The sequence below is a fragment of the Watersipora subatra genome, chromosome 3, assembly GCF_963576615.1.
Source record: "Watersipora subatra chromosome 3, tzWatSuba1.1, whole genome shotgun sequence".
Lineage (NCBI taxonomy): Eukaryota > Metazoa > Bryozoa > Gymnolaemata > Cheilostomatida > Watersiporidae > Watersipora > Watersipora subatra.
Genome location: NC_088710.1, coordinates 36,789,977 through 36,809,470, shown reverse-complemented (window position 1 = coordinate 36,809,470; position 19,494 = coordinate 36,789,977). Strand labels below are relative to the sequence as shown.

At 33.3% G+C, this 19,494-nt stretch overlaps 1 protein-coding gene across 2 annotated transcripts; it reads right to left on the bottom strand.

Annotated features, from left to right (window-relative positions):
- Positions 1 to 5,047: 5,047 nt before the first annotated feature.
- Positions 5,048 to 18,872, bottom strand: LOC137391590 (TBC1 domain family member 7-like). 2 transcript variants are annotated; one of them, XM_068078105.1, is made up of 6 exons: positions 18,830 to 18,872; positions 17,703 to 17,948; positions 14,675 to 15,009; positions 13,840 to 13,991; positions 7,029 to 7,158; positions 5,048 to 5,311 (listed from the first exon to the last, which is right to left on the bottom strand). In XM_068078105.1, the coding sequence occupies exons 2-6, from the start codon at positions 17,914 to 17,916 to the stop codon at positions 5,165 to 5,167; spliced, it is 978 nt and encodes a 325-aa protein (XP_067934206.1). In that variant the 5' UTR covers positions 17,917 to 17,948; positions 18,830 to 18,872; the 3' UTR covers positions 5,048 to 5,164. The 2 variants fall into 2 exon arrangements, with proteins under 2 accessions (XP_067934206.1, XP_067934205.1); XM_068078104.1 differs by lacking the exon at positions 18,830 to 18,872 and adding an exon at positions 18,447 to 18,519.
- Positions 18,873 to 19,494: the final 622 nt, after the last annotated feature.

Genomic DNA, 19,494 nt, shown 5'->3' with positions numbered 1-19,494 from the left:
AAATAAGCTCATGAAATTCTTTATTGTGAACTCTTTATTGTAAATCTACTTGCAGCAATAGCAAGTAGATTGCTATGCTTCAACATTTACCTACAATAAATGCTTAGTTTTGTTCAATCACGCATTATTTTATGATGTAATAGTTATTGTAGACATACCTACTGATGAATTACTGATGTACATACTTACTGTTACAGATGTTTTCATTTTCGTCTAGCTTATGCGAACCTTGTAGTTGGCCACCACTATCCACCACCACAACAGCGCGTATTCAACTATTTAGACTCATATATGAAAAAAAGATTTTTATTCTTGAAACTTCTAGTACTTCTAATCTTTAGGTGAAGTAAAAACAGACTACATGTATTCACTTCATCAGCCCAAAGTATTTGCGACCAAAACACTAACTCTGGTTTATTTGTTAAAGATAATAACTTATATTTGTGGAAGTAGATACCTAACACTATGTATTTTTGAGTTCTTCCATTTTTGCGGGCTGGTGGGTGCAAAGGGGGTAGCAGATAGTGGGTAGTAAACTTTATCCATTGAGTGAGTGCTTTTTTGTTTGAAGTTTATATTTAGTTGAAGCATTGAACAATGGATGAACAAATGTTCAGGCAGGGAACCTTAGCCGGCTGTAAAAACACAGACCTACAATGAATTATGCCTGGTAGGCAGGGTTGTGACTCACTTGAACTGCACTGCATGATCGCAGTAAGCAGTAATTTTGCAACACATGGCAACTTTCTGATATGCAGTAGACATCTACTGATGCTGCAACTGCGCTCCTACTGCAAATTGTCCATTGCGATCTCCTGCACATTTACTTCCAAGATGCGATACCTGAAACCTTGTAATTCATGCTTGCTGCAAATGCGCATTCTTCAAAACTTGAAACTGCATGTTTTCTGCATGTGTGCATTAGTATGAAGTTGATACTGTAGGTCAACCGAAACTGAAAGCTTTCCAAGCATCTGTAATGCAATTTCACTGTTTTTGCAAATTGCTTGAAATTCTCACCCCAATTGATGATGTTGGAAAGTTGAAAATGAAATTGGATGATGTAAACAACTTCAGCTTTAATTGACTCCAGTAATTACCATTGACTAATCTAATAATACATGCCTGGTCTCAGTAGAACGAGTGTGTTCCTACAGTTTGATGTTAGAGAGATCTTCAAGGTTAGAGAGACTTCAACCCTCCTGGTCTGCTTGAGACATGCTGGCTACCGAGATATGCTGTGTTCTGTGTGCATGGTGTGTGCATGCTGTGTTCTTGGAGAGCTAATTCCATCCATACATATATAGAATAAGCCCTAGAAACACTCTTACTGCATCCAGCACTGTGCTGTAGGCAGTACCGCCACTGCGCCAATTCTGCTTACTGCGCATTATTAAATAGTTATACCGTGTGTATACTCTGTACCGCACAGTAGTAAAATTAATGCATGGCTGTGATACGCTTTTTACTGCACTTCTAATGCAACTACCTTGATATCCAGGTGAAAATTTACTGCATGCATTTTAGGTGTGAACATCAGTTAAAGTCTGAGCATCAGTGTACACAGTTATGATTATTTCTTAATAGGAACTACCTGGCTTGGGGATATGCTCAATTTCAAAATAATCTTTTTAAAGTAGGTTATTATGCTTTATTACAGTCTCTGGCTATTAACAATGACATGTATGAATATTTTTACCAACTGCCTCCAGCATTTGCCCATCACTGTATCCTAATAATCAATATTAACGCAAAGCTTATGCATTTATTATAGATTATTTGAATAATAATCAACTTTTTATCTAAATTAGTACTGCTTGAGTAATCAGTATATGTGTCGTGTAGTCATGTAGAGTCATGTAGTGGTAGCATGCGTGCCTTTGATTTTGATGCGCTGGGTTTGAATCCTGAGTAAGGCAATCTTTTTTCTAATGCTTTTAGCTTGGTTTCGTACGAACAGACACTGCTCTTATTGTAGGAAAGATTGGTTTTATTTTAGCCTGAGCCTTCAGTTGCAGAATAGTCGGCCAGTGGTAATATGATGTGTATCTGCGGCGACATCACAACATCAATGAGCAATTAAACAACAGAAGGTTGGACATTCAGTGCATCACGTGCCACCCTAACCTCTCCGAGCCTTGGAAGTTCCTTTAGAATGGGTTTGGATAAACTGTAAAATTGTGGAAGATACAGATTATATTCCATACAATTCTATTTTCATTATTTTCATTCACAAAAAAGGTTTTGTGAGCAACTGAAACTTAGATAAGTTGATTTTGTATATTTTGTTAACAAGTTACCTAATGCACCTAAAATATTCAATATTCTCAGGTGCCACATAGTTTTTTGTTGCTCGCTAGAAAAGAAAGTAAGTCTCTACATTTTTGTGCCATTTCCATGACACGAGAAATATTTATACTCACAAATAATAAAGAGTTGGCAGTTTAAAGGCATCCTTTAGAGAAGACAATCAAACCTTCGCACACAACATTAGTTCATTCCAAGACTTATTTTTAATGGTGAAGCGAATATTCCTGCAACAGTTCTTACTAAATTCATTCCTCCTTCAAGCCTGTTCTACTTATAGGACTTCTTAGATGGATCATATTCAGGGGAAACAATCCGTTAACAGAATGTTATTAACAGAATGTTGTTGAGCAGTTTTTGATCGTACGCGGAATCACCATATTTTCAGTCATTTGAAGCATCAGTTTTTTGGCTAAAATATACATTCATATCTGGCCATGGCTTGAAAGACAACCATGGTCTTGACCAGATGTTTGATAGCGTATAAAGATCTTCACATTATTGCTTAGAACCGCTGACTAACAAATCGACAGCGTTCCAACTTCACATATAAAATGTCTGCACACAAACGGATACCTGAACTTTTTTTAGTTAATCTAGTGCAGAAGCTAAACAATTTCTAAAGCAGATAAAGGATTACATTTACTTGCATCTCCTTTGATCATTTCTGATAATATCAAACAACTTCTAAAAATTAAAATTTTAGCCATGCGTTTTGTATAATGGGAGTAGCGGCACTCGGACTACATTGACATCTGGCACTCAGACTACATTGACATCTCGCAAGTTTTTATCAAAAGTCATGAGAGTGAGATATCAGAGAGATTAGTAAAAGAGTGGTACATAATTACCCCTATGAAGGTGTTGATGAGGCAAATGGAGAAGCTCTGATTGTTCAGACTCTTCAGCTACAGGAGTATGTTGGTCCCACCATATACGTAACAATGAGGGCTTTGGTTTGTCATAAGTTGGTCCCACCATATACGTAACAATGAGGGCTTTGGTCTGTCATATGTTGGTCCCACCATATACGTAACAATGAGGGCTTTGGTCTGTCATTGAAGGTCAAATCCTGTGTTCGTTCTACTAATTGTTATCAGCGTCTACGCAAATGTAACACTAAAATGTTCTGCACACTCTGCTAGCAAAAGATCTCCCCACTGGACATAGACCGTGATTGGTTGAAGCATTCAGGAACTCGAAATAGTATTTTATAAACAATAGAACAAACACTCGTTTCTACATATCTGAAGAAAGAGATCTAAGGAACATAGCTCTTGATTAAAATACAGAATGAATGTGTTCAGATTTATCGAATAAATGAATCTTTACTTTAATGCGAAAGATTTATCTTTTCCATTAGATTAGGCTATTTAAATATTATTTGTTCTATTTATATAAGATCGAGGACAAATCAACAGGCCAGAATGAGTCAGCCGATCAGGATAGTGAAGTTTAACTATCCGAGAAAAATAAGGTTAGATAACCTACACACACATATATATATATATATATGTAACGACAGGGTTCATGAGAGGAGAGGCAGATGTGTGCTCCTCTATGCAATTCAATTGGTTCACTTGCCAGATTAATCTATATCTGTTGACGGCGGGTCCTAATCTTAAATCAGGTCGTCACGGTCTCTCAGCAACCTTCTATCGTCTCACCAGTGATAAATAAGGGAGAACATAACTCGACTTCCTAATGACCACTGCATCCCTATGACACCAAATTCCTTGCCATTATGAGCTAATGTTGTAATTCAATTCCTATATCGCTTGGTATTTTAGCTGATGTTCTATCAAATGTTTACTAGCGCTTAACAGACTCCATTGCTATATGTCCTCACGGTAACAAGACGGAGAAATTCATGGAGCAAATGCAACAATCAAAATCGGAGTCTTCTTTCCTCTCAAACCTAATCACAGATTTCCTTATATGAAACAGTTGAGAGTACTGATCCACCAAATGTTTTCTTGACAACATCAAATGACTGGTCGAGACCGCAGATGTTTTTCGAGTTGTGGCTAAACACACGTGGACATTTTAGTCGGTTACACGAAAACTGACGTTTCATGTGACCAACAATGGGAATCTACGTACATGAATGACTGCTTAATAACCAGTTGTCCACAGATTGTTTCACCAAAATATGTTCCAACAGGACCTTTGAGCTCAAAAGTTCATCTTTGCTGTTCTAAGGTAACCAAGTCCTTATCGCTAGCTCGACATTGTTTCGTATTTACAAAATGTCTCTGCCACTAATGTGTTGGCAGACGAGTGGGCAATATATTCATGGCAGCCTGCAAACGCTTACCCTGTACCATTAATTTTGCTTTTCTATCCATTTAGATGCTACAGGTGCTGTCTCATTTTACTAAAGCAGCACCATTATGCGTACAATAGAGGTACAATAAAGGTACAATAGAGGTACAGTAAACGTACAATAAGGGTACAATAAAAGTACAATAGATGTACAACAGAAGTACAATAAAGGTACAATAGAGGTCAGCTTGTATGTTGATAGGCTATAGTAGATAAACGTTCAGAGGAAATAAAACCTATGTTACTATCACGACTGAGCAACAACCAATACAACGTAATCATTTTTTACCAAAATTATTTTTGCAAAGTCTTCAGATGCTGGTTGAACGGTTAGCTCACTGCTGAATCAATAAAATCCACTGTCCATTTTTATTATATCAAGTTTACCAAAACTTTGAACAAAATACGCAATGTTAGTATTTGTGTTGTGCACAAGCGTGTCAGTAAATGAACTTTTTTATTTAATAAAATACTATGAATGCCATATGAATTTAAGTAAAAAGAGTAGGCTATACATATTGATAAAAATGAATCAGAACTGCACTAATGTCGGAGTAGGAGATCTGTCACTCAAAACAGCTGGAGAGGCTCGTGCACTGTTGGGCGTAAGCTTGCCTCCATTTCTCTGCCAGAGTTCAATACCCCTTCTAACGCCTTCTTCACCAGTCTCCACTGTAATCTAGCACAATAAACAACATACATACATCAGCTCATATTACTAGATATGTAACCAGCTCATATTACTAGATATGTAACAAGCTCATATTACTAGATATGTAACCAGCCCATATTACTAGATATGTAACCAACTCATATTACTAGATATGTAACCAGCTCATATTACTAGATATGTAACCAGCTCATATTACTAGATATGTAACCAGCTCATATTACTAGATATGTAACCAGCTCATATTACTAAATATGTAATCAGCTCATACTACTAGATACGTAACCAGCTCATATTACCAGATATGTAACCAACTCATATTATTAGATATGTAACCAGCTCATATTACTAGATATGTAACCAACACATATTACTAGATATGTAACCAACTCATATTACTAGATATGTAACTAGCTCATATTACTAGATATGTAACCAGCTCATATTACTAGATATGTAACCAGCTCATATTACTAGATATGTAACCAGCTCATACTACTAGATATGTAACCAGCTCATATTACTAGATATGTAACCAGCTCATATTACTAGATATGTAACCAGCCCATATTACTAGATATGTAACCAGCTCATATTACTAGATATGTAACCAGCTCATATTACTAGATATGTAACCAGCTCATATTACCAGATATGTAACCAACTCATATTATTAGATATGTAACCAGCTCATATTACTAGATATGTAACCAACACATATTACTAGATATGTAACCAACTCATATTACTAGATATGTAACTAGCTCATATTACTAGATATGTAACCAGCTCATATTACTAGATATGTAACCAGCTCATATTACTAGATATGTAACCAGCTCATACTACTAGATATGTAACCAGCTCATATTACTAGATATGTAACTAGCTCATATTACTAGATATGTAACCAGCCCATATTACTAGATATGTAACCAGCTCATATTACTAGATATGTAACCAGCTCATATTACTAGATATGTAACCAGCTCATATTACTAGATATGTAACCAGCTCATATTACTAGATATGTAACTAGCTCATATTACTAGATACGTAACCAGCTCATATTACCAGATATGTAACCAACTCATATTACTAGATATGTAACCAACTCATATTACTAGATATGTAACCAGCTCATATTACTAGATATGTAACTAGCTCATATTACTAGATATGTAACCAGCTCATATTACTAGATATGTAACCAGCTCATATTACTAGATATGTAACCAGCTCATATTACTAGATATGTAACCATCTCATATTACTAGATATGTAACCAGCTCATACTACTAGATATGTAACCAGCTCATATTACTAGATATATAACCAGCTCATATTAATAGATATGTAACCAGTTAATATTACTAGATATGTAAACAACTCATATTACTAGGTATGCAACCAGCTCATATTACTAGATATGTAACCAACTCATATTACTAGATATGTAACCAGCTCATATTACTAGATATGTAACCAGTTAATATTACTAGATATGTAACCAACTCATATTACTAGATATGTAACCAGCTTATATTATTAGATATAGCCAGTTAAAAGGGGAAAAATGCTAGTAATAATAAAATATAATAAAATCTATAATAAAATAATATATATATATATAAAATAATATATAGTGTTTTATAATTTCATTATAAAACACTATAATAAAATCCAAGCCAATCGCCAAAAATTCCGTCCATCAGCTACAACCAACCTGGCTTAGTAGATTGAGAATCTCAGGAGTTGTCTTCCTAAAAAGAATAGCCCTGCGATTGATGAGTAGAAGAGCGACGGCCACATTCACTAGCACGGCTGTTGACCCTGAAATCACCTTGTCCCACACCCTGCAATTTCAAAAGACAGTATAAGCGCATCGTGTCAACATCACAATGCACTGAAAAAAATTCAAAGTCTCAGTTAAACGAAGGAGTCAATGCTGATCGATCAATAGGAAACAGAGAATCTGGTTTCATAGACAAAACTGTAGTTTGCAATATACAAGCAGTTGATAGGAAACAGGAACTGTAGTGCATTCACTTGCTGATTTGATTGGTACAACAGAAATAGCACAAATGCTGCTTTTGAGTTCAGAAAAAAAGAATGATGTGATATGAGATGTGTGTGTGCGTGTGATGAGATATGATATTTATAACGAGTTCCAACACAGAGATGAAGTAAATGATTGCACAATAATACTAGCACATGTAGAATACAAACCTCAACAGCATAGATTTGATATGAACATAACCTGAGCTGCATGGCCCACTACAACACCCGCTAACACTAGCGGCCAAAAGGGACAGGATATAAGTGATATAGGGTGCTGTAACTCGACAATGATATCACACTCGTTCAAAGACAACCCTTCAATTTACGTGTGGGGAGTAATATTATGTCACAAAAAAGATCAACAAAACTACTCGGCTTCATCATAAGTGATGATCGTAGATGGTCCTAACCTATTGATCATGTTTGCAGCAAGCTTTCATCAAACATGCTTCTTTTGAGGCAATCCAGACATGTTGTTAGAATAAAGACAGCGCAGTTGTTTTACTATTAACTTGTACATTGTCATCTTATCGATGGCGTTGATATATATTTTACTGTCTCACCATATCAACAACAGAAATGGATATTCTCTTACAGAAATTTATACTAAAACTTGTGTACTCCCAATCACATAATCCAGCTCACCACACTTCCATCAGTCACATCACCAAATCTTTGGACATTTTGCCTTATTCCAAACATATTCATTTCTGCGTTTGTGTTACAGGTTCCGAAATCCTATGTAAACTATGCCCAGAATATTTGTATAAATTTATCCTTCAACATATGCGACAAACACTGTTTTCTATTTCGTGACACCAACATACTACATCCATCATCATATGTTGCAGTTTATCAACTTTCCTTTACAAGTACCTATCCCCGACACCACAATACTGTTAGGTCACCACATTCAAAATACAATTGTTAAACTCGCATTATGTTTTCTTGATATTTGTCTGGTGATTTTTTTTCTTTTTGGCATGTGAAAACATAATTTTGTTCATAACTACTATGAACGATAAGAAGTTATACGTAGATAACCATACAAGCTTTCATTGGTCTATGAAACACTCTACTAGTAATGTAATAAACAATACCTAAACACTCTACTAGTAATGTAATAAACAACACCTAAACACTCTACTAGTAATGTAATAAACAACACCTACACACTCTACTAGTAATGTAATAAACAATACCTAAACACTCTACTAGTAATGTAATAAACAATACTTAAACACTCTACTAGTAATGTAATAAACAATACCTAAACACTCTACTAGTAATGTAATAAACAATACCTAAACACTCTACTAGTAATGTAATAAACAATACCTAAACACTCTACTAGTAATGTAATAAACAATACTTAAACACTCTACTAGTAATGTAATAAACAACACCTAAACACTCTACTAGTAATGTAATAAACAATACCTAAACACTCTACTAGTAATGTAATAAACAATACTTAAACACTCTACTAGTAATGTAATAAACAATACCTAAACACTCTACTAGTAATGTAATAAACAACACCTAAACACTCTACTAGTAATGTAATAAACAATACTTAAACACTCTACTAGTCATGTAATAAACAATACTTAAACACTCTACTAGTCATGTAATAAACAATACTTAAACACTCTACTAGTCATGTAATAAACAACACCTAAACACTCTACTAGTAATGTAATAAACAATACCTAAACACTCTACTAGTAATGTAATAAACAATACTTAAACACTCTACTAGTCATGTAATAAACAATACTTAAACACTCTACTAGTCATGTAATAAACAACACCTAAACACACTACTAGTAATGTAATAAACAACACCTAAACACACTACTAGTAATGTAATAAACAACACCTACACACTCTACTAGTAATGTAATAAACAATACCTAAACACTCTACTAGTAATGTAATAAACAATACCTAAACACACTACTAGTAATGTAATATACAATACCTAAACACTCTACTAGTCATGTAATAAACAACACCTAAACACTCTACTAGTAATGTAATAAACAACACCTACACACTCTACTAGTAATGTAATAAACAATACCTAAACACACTACTAGTAATGTAATAAACAATACCTAAAAACTCTACTAGTAATGTAATAAACAACACCTAAACACTCTACTAGTAATGTAATAAACAATACCTAAACACTCTACTAGTAATGTAATAAACAACACCTAAACACTCTACTAGTAATGTAATAAACAATACCTAAACACTCTACTAGTAATGTAATAAACAATACCTACACACTCTACTAGTAATGTAATAAACAATACCTAAACACACTACTAGTAATGTAATAAACAATACCTAAACACTCTACTAGTAATGTAATAAACAACACCTAAACACTCTACTAGTAATGTAATAAACAATACCTAAACACTCTACTAGTAATGTAATAAACAATACCTAAACACACTACTAGTCATGTAATAAACAATACCTATACACTCTACTAGTAATGTAATAAACAACACCTAAACACTCTACTAGTAATGTAATAAACAATACCTAAACACTCTACTAGTAATGTAATAAACAACACCTACACACTTTACTAGTAATGTAATAAACAGCACCTAAACACACTACTAGTAATGTAATAAACAATACCTAAACACTCTACTAGTAATGTAATAAACAATACTTAAACACTCTACTAGTCATGTAATAAACAATACTTAAACACTCTACTAGTCATGTAATAAACAACACCTAAACACTCTACTAGTAATGTAATAAACAATACCTAAACACTCTACTAGTAATGTAATATACAATACCTAAACACTCTACTAGTAATGTAATAAACAACACCTACACACTCTACTAGTAATGTAATAAACAATACCTAAACACACTACTAGTAATGTAATAAACAATACCTAAACACTCTACTAGTAATGTAATAAACAACACCTACACACTCTACTAGTAATGTAATAAACAATACCTAAACACACTACTAGTAATGTAATAAACAATACCTAAACACTCTACTAGTAATGTAATAAACAATACCTAAACACTCTACTAGTAATGTAATAAACAATACTTAAACACTCTACTAGTAATGTAATAAACAATACCTAAACACTCTACTAGTAATGTAATAAACAATACCTAAACACTCTACTAGTAATGTAATAAACAATACCTAAACACTCTACTAGTAATGTAATAAACAACACCTACACACTCTACTAGTAATGTAATAAACAATACCTAAACACACTACTAGTAATGTAATAAACAATACCTAAACACTCTACTAGTAATGTAATAAACAATACCTAAACACTCTACTAGTAATGTAATAAACAATACTTAAACACTCTACTAGTAATGTAATAAACAATACCTAAACACTCTACTAGTAATGTAATAAACAATACCTAAACACTCTACTAGTAATGTAATAAACAATACCTAAACACTCTACTAGTAATGTAATAAACAATACTTAAACACTCTACTAGTAATGTAATAAACAATACCTAAACACACTACTAGTAATGTAATAAACAATACCTAAACACTCTACTAGTAATGTAATAAACAACACCTACACACTCTACTAGTAATGTAATAAACAATACCTAAACACACTACTAGTAATGTAATAAACAATACCTAAACACTCTACTAGTAATGTAATAAACAATACCTAAACACACTACTAGTAATGTAATAAACAATACCTAAACACTCTACTAGTAATGTAATAAACAACACCTACACACTCTACTAGTAATGTAATAAACAATACCTAAACACACTACTAGTAATGTAATAAACAATACCTAAACACTCTACTAGTAATGTAATAAACAATACCTAAACACTCTACTAGTAATGTAATAAACAATACCCAAACACTCTACTAGTAATGTAATAAACAATACTTAAACACTCTACTAGTAATGTAATAAACAATACCTAAACACTCTACTAGTAATGTAATAAACAATACCTAAACACTCTACTAGTAATTTAATAAACAATACCCAAACACTCTACTAGTAATGTAATAAACAATACCTAAACACTCTACTAGTAATGTAATAAACAATACCTAAACACTCTACTAGTAATGTAATAAACAATACCTAAACACTCTACTAGTAATGTAATAAACAATACTTAAACACTCTACTAGTAATGTAATAAACAATACCTAAACACTCTACTAGTAATGTAATAAACAATACCTAAACACTCTACTAGTAATTTAATAAACAATACCCAAACACTCTACTAGTAATGTAATAAACAATACCTAAACACTCTACTAGTAATGTAATAAACAATACCTAAACACTCTACTAGTAATGTAATAAACAATACCTAAACACTCTACTAGTAATGTAATAAACAATACCTAAACACTCTACTAGTAATGTAATAAACAATACCTAAACACTCTACTAGTAATGTAATAAACAATACCTAAACACACTACTAGTCACGTAATAAACAATACCTAAACACTCTACTAATAATTTAATAAACAATACCTAAACACTCTACTAGTAATGTAATAGACAATACCTACACACTCTACTAGTAGTGTAATAAACAATACTTAAACACTCTACTAGTAATGTAATAAACAATACCTAAACACTCTACTAGTAATGTAATAAACAACACCTAAACACACTACTAGTAATGTAATATACAATACCTAAACACTCTACCAGTAATGTAATAAACAATACCTAAACACTCTACTAGTAATGTAATATACAATACCTAAACACTCTACTAGTAATGTAATAAACAACACCTACACACTCTACTAGTAATGTAATAAACAATACCTAAACACACTACTAGTAATGTAATAAACAATACCTAAACACTCTACTAGTAATGTAATAAACAACACCTACACACTCTACTAGTAATGTAATAAACAATACCTAAACACACTACTAGTAATGTAATAAACAATACCTAAACACTCTACTAGTAATGTAATAAACAATACCTAAACACTCTACTAGTAATGTAATAAACAATACTTAAACACTCTACTAGTAATGTAATAAACAATACCTAAACACACTACTAGTAATGTAATAAACAATACTTAAACACTCTACTAGTAATGTAATAAACAATACCTAAACACTCTACTAGTAATGTAATAAACAATACCTAAACACTCTACTAGTAATTTAATAAACAATACCCAAACACTCTACTAGTAATGTAATAAACAATACCTAAACACTCTACTAGTAATGTAATAAACAATACCTAAACACTCTACTAGTAATGTAATAAACAATACCTAAACACTCTACTAGTAATGTAATAAACAATACTTAAACACTCTACTAGTAATGTAATAAACAATACCTAAACACTCTACTAGTAATGTAATAAACAATACCTAAACACTCTACTAGTAATTTAATAAACAATACCCAAACACTCTACTAGTAATGTAATAAACAATACCTAAACACTCTACTAGTAATGTAATAAACAATACCTAAACACTCTACTAGTAATGTAATAAACAATACCTAAACACTCTACTAGTAATGTAATAAACAATACCTAAACACTCTACTAGTAATGTAATAAACAATACCTAAACACTCTACTAGTAATGTAATAAACAATACCTAAACACACTACTAGTCATGTAATAAACAATACCTAAACACTCTACTAATAATTTAATAAACAATACCTAAACACTCTACTAGTAATGTAATAGACAATACCTACACACTCTACTAGTAGTGTAATAAACAATACTTAAACACTCTACTAGTAATGTAATAAACAATACCTAAACACTCTACTAGTAATGTAATAAACAACACCTAAACACACTACTAGTAATGTAATATACAATACCTAAACACTCTACCAGTAATGTAATAAACAATACCTAAACACTCTACTAGTAATGTAATAGACAATACCTACACACTCTACTAGTAATGTAATAAACAACACCTAAACAATCATTAGTTTTTTTCACAAAAGGAAACACATCAAAGTTATTACCACTAAGTGTGTGAGAAAGAGATTTTCCTACTGTTTATTCCTCACGGAATGGGTCATGTAAACAATGATGTTGTGCCGTTTAAGAATTTCAGCTGCCAGGTCATCACCATGAGAATTTATACGAGTATTCATGTATACAAGTGGATACCATAAAAGCCAGATGTAAAAACCTAGAAAGTGTCCTTTCTGTTTGAGATCCACAGCGTTGAATAACTATGTACAATGCGTTTGACAAGCTACAAGTCTTTTACTGAGTTACAATTTTTTCTTACGGTATGCAAACATCGCTGTATTTATGCTTTTGAAAGATTAGCGGCTCCTCTGAAAGATATTTTTGAAACAAGGAATTAAAGTTTCATGAGCACAAAACAGAATGATGTAAAGTCTATGCCCACCTTGCATATGTAGCCTCAGGAAGAGCTGATGAGAAACAATCATAAAACCACTCATGAAATGGGAGCTTATCATAGGCACCAACCGTACGCAAGTGCTCAGAGAGTTTGCCATCCAAATCCTCCCGTTGCATGTTTTGGTATGACTTCTCTACCTGCAGAATTTCTAGCTGATTTTATATTCTTGCCAACCATTATGATGTCAGCCATGGGGGACAATTCTACTTTAACTATACCCATTTTGTAACATGGACAATTCTACTGTAACTATAGCCATTTTTTAACATGGTCTATTCTACTGTAACTATAGCCATTTTGTAACATGGTCTATTCTACAGGAACTATAGCCATTTTGTAACATGGACAATTCTACTGTAACTATAGCCATTTTGTAACATGGTTTATTCTGCTGTAACTATAGCCATTTTGTAACATGGACAATTCTACTGTAACTATAGCCATTTTGTAACATGGACAATTCTAGTGTAACTATAGCCATTTTGTAACATGGTCTGTTCTATTGTAACTATAGCCATTTTGTAACATGGTCTATTCTTCTGTAACTATAGCCATTTTGTAACATGGTCTATTCTACCATTCTATAAAATGGCATTCTTCTACATAATTGTTCCAATCTGCAGCGAGTATAGATGATATGTATACATATCATACATGCATTCATATCATGCTGCATATCACAAAGGTAATTTTAATCGAATCTAACCATAGTCCACACTCATGGTTTGAAGACACTTAAATATATGCTGCCAGTGCAACCTCATAGTAGTTTGCAAGAGGTGACAAAAAGTTAAATATTCATATAAAATATGCCTCTTACCAGACATGGTATGTGAGGATGAATTCTCTGTCGCACCAAAGTTGTGAAATTACGGGTTACCCAATATGTATCACAATCATTAAGGTCCATCCATCTAACAGCTTTGGCTATGTTGAAGCAGAGCAAAGCTTCAGCAAGTTTGCATATTTGTTTAAAATCAACCAAGAAGGTTTTTTCTTCAACGAGATACATCATCACGCACTTGTACGTAGTGTAGTTATCGTGATCCGAAGGGATGATACGCAAGAGATCAACTATATGTGATAGCTCAGTAAAATGTTCAAGTCTTTGTACTGCTACATATTCATTCGTACTCTGGTAGATGGGAGCAATTTCTAAAAACACACAGCTGAAGGTAACCCGAGTCTTATTGAAAAGAGTTTTATTGTTACTAGATCTTTAGTAACAAAGATCTAGTCTAAAATCAGATACGAATACGAAACTAAACAAACACAATTAGAAGTAAATCAAGACCTTTTCTTCTTGTTTTTCTGTCTTTATTATCCAAGCGAAGATCGGGTGACCAATAAATTTATAGCATTAAATAAATAGCAAACTGTTTAGGCAATATTATTGAGTCAGCATCGAGTCGTCTTGGATTTACGGTAACCCTATAGTTGTTCATTGCACTCAGGCTTTCAAAAGAAGTTTAAAATGACTGCATTCTGTGTGATGAGACAGTATTTACATCAGATGCAACATATCTTAGTAGTGACATTTAAAAAAATCTCTTTATAATCAAAGATATAGCGTTACACAAGACTGAAATAGCATTTGATATATCTTAAGGATAAATGTGAAAAATCTTCTATGAAAGTTGAATGGACTAATACAATGCTTGATTCTACAATTGAAACAGGTGCACCTTGTACTTACAATCATGTTACCTTGAATTACAATCATATTACCTCTACTTACAATCATATTACCTCGACATACAATCATATTACCTCGACATACAATCATATTACCTCGACTTACAATCATATTACCTCGACTTACAATTATATTACTTCGACTTAGAATCATATTACCTCGACTTAGAATCATATTACCTCGACTTACAATTTTATTACCTCGACTTACAATCATATTACCTTGACTTACAATCATATTACCTTGACTTACAATTATATTAGTATGCAAATAAATAAACATACAACATAAAATTTTAGCAATTATTAGGCATAGTATACCATCTCTGAAGTGTCTCATAACATTGCAGTTTGTAAATTAGTACATACATGGCCATACGCTGGTACATACATGCCTTTACATTAGTACATACGCACAAGTGCGTACATTAGTACATACCATGGTAATTCCCATTATGAAAATACCATAACTGTGAATTGATAAGTGCAGTACACTGATGCCCAGATTTTCACTGATACTCAGACCTAAAATGCATTGCAGTTGCATTAAAATTTTTACCTGGATGTCGACATAGCTCCATTAGGAGGGCAGTAGCAGTAGTAAGCATGTCACAGCCACACAGTATGCAGTATATTTGTATTTCATAATTTCACTACTGCGCATTATACATGCAGTAGTAAAGACACATTATACATGCAGTACAACTATTTTCTAATATGCAGTAAGCAGTATTGGTGCCATGGCAGTATTACCTACTGCACAGTGCTGGATGCAGCAGGAGAGTTGCAAGTGCTCATTTTTGGTATATACCTATGTATGCTTGGAAATAGCTCTCCATGAACACAGTATACATGAATGCATACTCAGGTAGTGCATCACGGAAGTAAATATGCACTAGATTGCAGTGGGCAATTTGCAGGAGCGCAATTGCAGCAGCATTACATGTCTACTGGGCATTAGAAAGTTGCCATGCATTGAAAAATTACTGCATACTGCACTGCAATGATGCAGTGCAGTATGAATGCGTCACAGCCATGGTACATACACATATGTACATTAGTACATACACGTATGTACCTTAGTACATACGTGTATGTGTACAATTATCTTTAACATAGTTTTATTCTATTGTCTTCGAACAATATTAAGCAGTTCCTCATACCTTTCTTTCAGGTTTTAGAATGCTGAATTTTAACCATTCTAGAGCAAGTGGAAGGAGTGAAGGAAAAATGCATTTCTTAAAATTATTCCAGAAACTAGTACAAGATAAACAAACATCTTTCATCTGTCTATTAATTAGTGAAAGAGATAAAGTTAAAGAGATAATGGAAAGAGAAAGTGAAGCAAAGAAAAAAGAGTGAAACTAGTAAAAGTGAAGAGACAGATCATAGTGATTAAAGAGTGAAACTAGTAAAAGTGAAGAGACAGATCATAGTGATTAAAGAGTGAAACTAGTAAAAGTGAAGAGACAGATCATAGTGATTAAAGAGTGAAACTAGTAAAAGTGAAGAGACAGATCATAGTGATTAAAAATAAAATGTTAAAAATTTCAATACCAAAAAGCAATATAACTTATGTTACGTTAAAATTAAACTTGCGTCAGACTAGCTCTGTATCCATATCAACACAGCTACTTACACACTATTTATTTTCTACATCACCATGGTTACACCTCAATTCACCAGCCTTTAATGTAAAGGCAAACTGCCAATAAGGATCCTCTAGTTGTCGGTTATTACTATATATACAATATGTAGTATTTCATACATAGGTCGGTGCTTCACATTTTGCTGTCTTCAAAGTTGTATGTATCGGGTTTGCTTTATTAATTGCCCAAAGTAATGGTCATTAATCTTTTCAGCTGCGCAACGATTTCAACGAGGTGCAATGTATTCTTATACAATTATTTGTTCCGACATGCGATAGTTTTGACAAAGCAACTACCAGAATGGGTTAACTTCCCATGTTGAGATTTTACTATAAAAACCAAAACATAGCCAAAAAATAAAAAGGTTAGTAAAGTATGGGCAATATTGAATATTCCCAGACACTTCAGGTACTAAAGGAACATTGCTCAAACTTGTCTTTGATCAGCAAAAAGACGACAACTCCTAAAGAATTGTATCAGTACATAAATCTTATAGTTACTTACTTAAAATAATTTTCCAGAGTTCAAGTCTGTAGTCATTAGGCACGTGTAGATGTTGACAGAACTGCTCAAGTTTCCTCAAGTCTAGTGGTTGCATATTCAAAAGTTTAACAAGCTTTTTCTTTTCTTCAACACCAGATGTAGTAGTTGAGCCCAACTTATGGTAGTAGCTCGACCGAAAGTTCTGGATAGAATCTTCTCTCTCACTTGATGTCATGATGGGAGTATAGGGCTATATATGACGCACAACTAAAAACAAGACGTGGTAAAATGAAAAACCAAACTGTTAGTAGGAATAGCGTGAATGTGAAGTTATTTCCGGTTAAACATTTACGTAGGCCTACTATATAAAAACCATTATAAATAAAACTACTGCGGTAAGAATATTGCAGTACTAATAGTGCAGTAGAAATAATGCAGTAGGAATATTACAGTACGAATAGTGCAGTACTAATGGTGTAAGACGAATAGTACAGCACTAATCCTGTAGAACGTATAATGCAGTACGAATAATGCAACAAATAATGCAGTACTAATAGTGCAGTAAGATTAATGTAGTACTAATAATGCAGACTGCAGTATGAATATTTACAACGTGAAATAATTCGTTCTTTCTCTCTTTCTTCTCACCACCACAACGTTCACCGTACCCATGACCGATGCTTATTTCTCGTCGATATTTAGTATTTAACATTAAACAAAGAAATTATTAAAATACTTTATTTAGCTCATAAATAAATTGCACACCCTGCTAGATCTTCAGATCAGTATTACACGAAAAAGCTTCTCTAGTCATCGAACTATAAAATGCTATGTCAGATAGCAGCTGAAAAGCGGATCACACTTGTGCGGCGTCTAACGTTAGCCCGGACCGTTAATTCCTTTCGTTTGATTATGGGCTACAAAATCTTGAAGCCAGTGTTGCGCTTACTTTTATTTACAAACATGGTTTATTGAAAGTTCGCAAGCGATTATATGCTCATCATATATGTTACATTACCATGAGCGTAATATTCAAACGTTATCTATGAAAAATAGATTTATTGCATTAAACCCGTAATCACCACATTATATGCACTACCACAATTTAATCACATTTGCTGCCTCATAGTTCAGGTGGTTAATCTAACCTGGCGGTCGCTCTTCTGCGATTACTAATCTGATGGGCGTGCTCGAAATTAATTGCCTATCATTTCAGATCTAGCATAAATTCTTTTGAAACAAAATGTTCGAGACCTGTAATAATTACGCTGCTGATTGAGTCGGCGTGTTGGTTATATTAGTCATAAGATAATATTTTCCTACTACGATCGCCCATGGCGCTTTAAAAATCGCGAGAACACAATTCCAACTTGAAAATTTTTTGTTGCCGTCTATTTTGTGATTTTTTTTACAGTTCTTTCTTTATTTTTAAGATCCTAGTTTTTTTTATAGATCTAAGCCTGAAGGATTGGTAGAGCTAGCAAGTTTTAATGAAATGAGTGTAGTAGGTGCTAGGCCAACGCACTTTTTGTGTGGCAAGGTCATGGACCTAAGTGAAAATTGCCTACTAGGGGCATTTTTTTATGGAGAGTTCAAATATAGTAAGATACTGCGTGAAAAATTTTCACAAAGGGTAGTTTTTTGTATTTGAAGATTTGGGGAAGCAACTCCAACAAATAATGGAGTTATATTCCCCTACATACAAAATTGAGCAATCCTATTGGACAATGCTGATTTTACCGATTCAGCTGCACATTTATAATGCGAATTTCCTGCAATAACATCAGACAGCTAACTTGTAACTACATTATGT

What these genes read in the sequence shown, in the direction of transcription:
- LOC137391590 (XM_068078105.1), bottom strand. Translation starts at nt 17,916, where the DNA reads ATGACATCAAGTGAGAGAGAAGATTCTATCCAGAACTTTCGGTCGAGC. An exon ending in ATCCTCACATACCATGTCTG is followed by an intron (nt 13,992 to 14,674) that starts GTAAGAGGCATA and finishes GAAATTCTGCAG; the next exon opens with GTAGAGAAGTCATACCAAAA. An exon ending in TTCTCAATCTACTAAGCCAG is followed by an intron (nt 5,312 to 7,028) that starts GTTGGTTGTAGC and finishes TTATTGTGCTAG; the next exon opens with ATTACAGTGGAGACTGGTGA.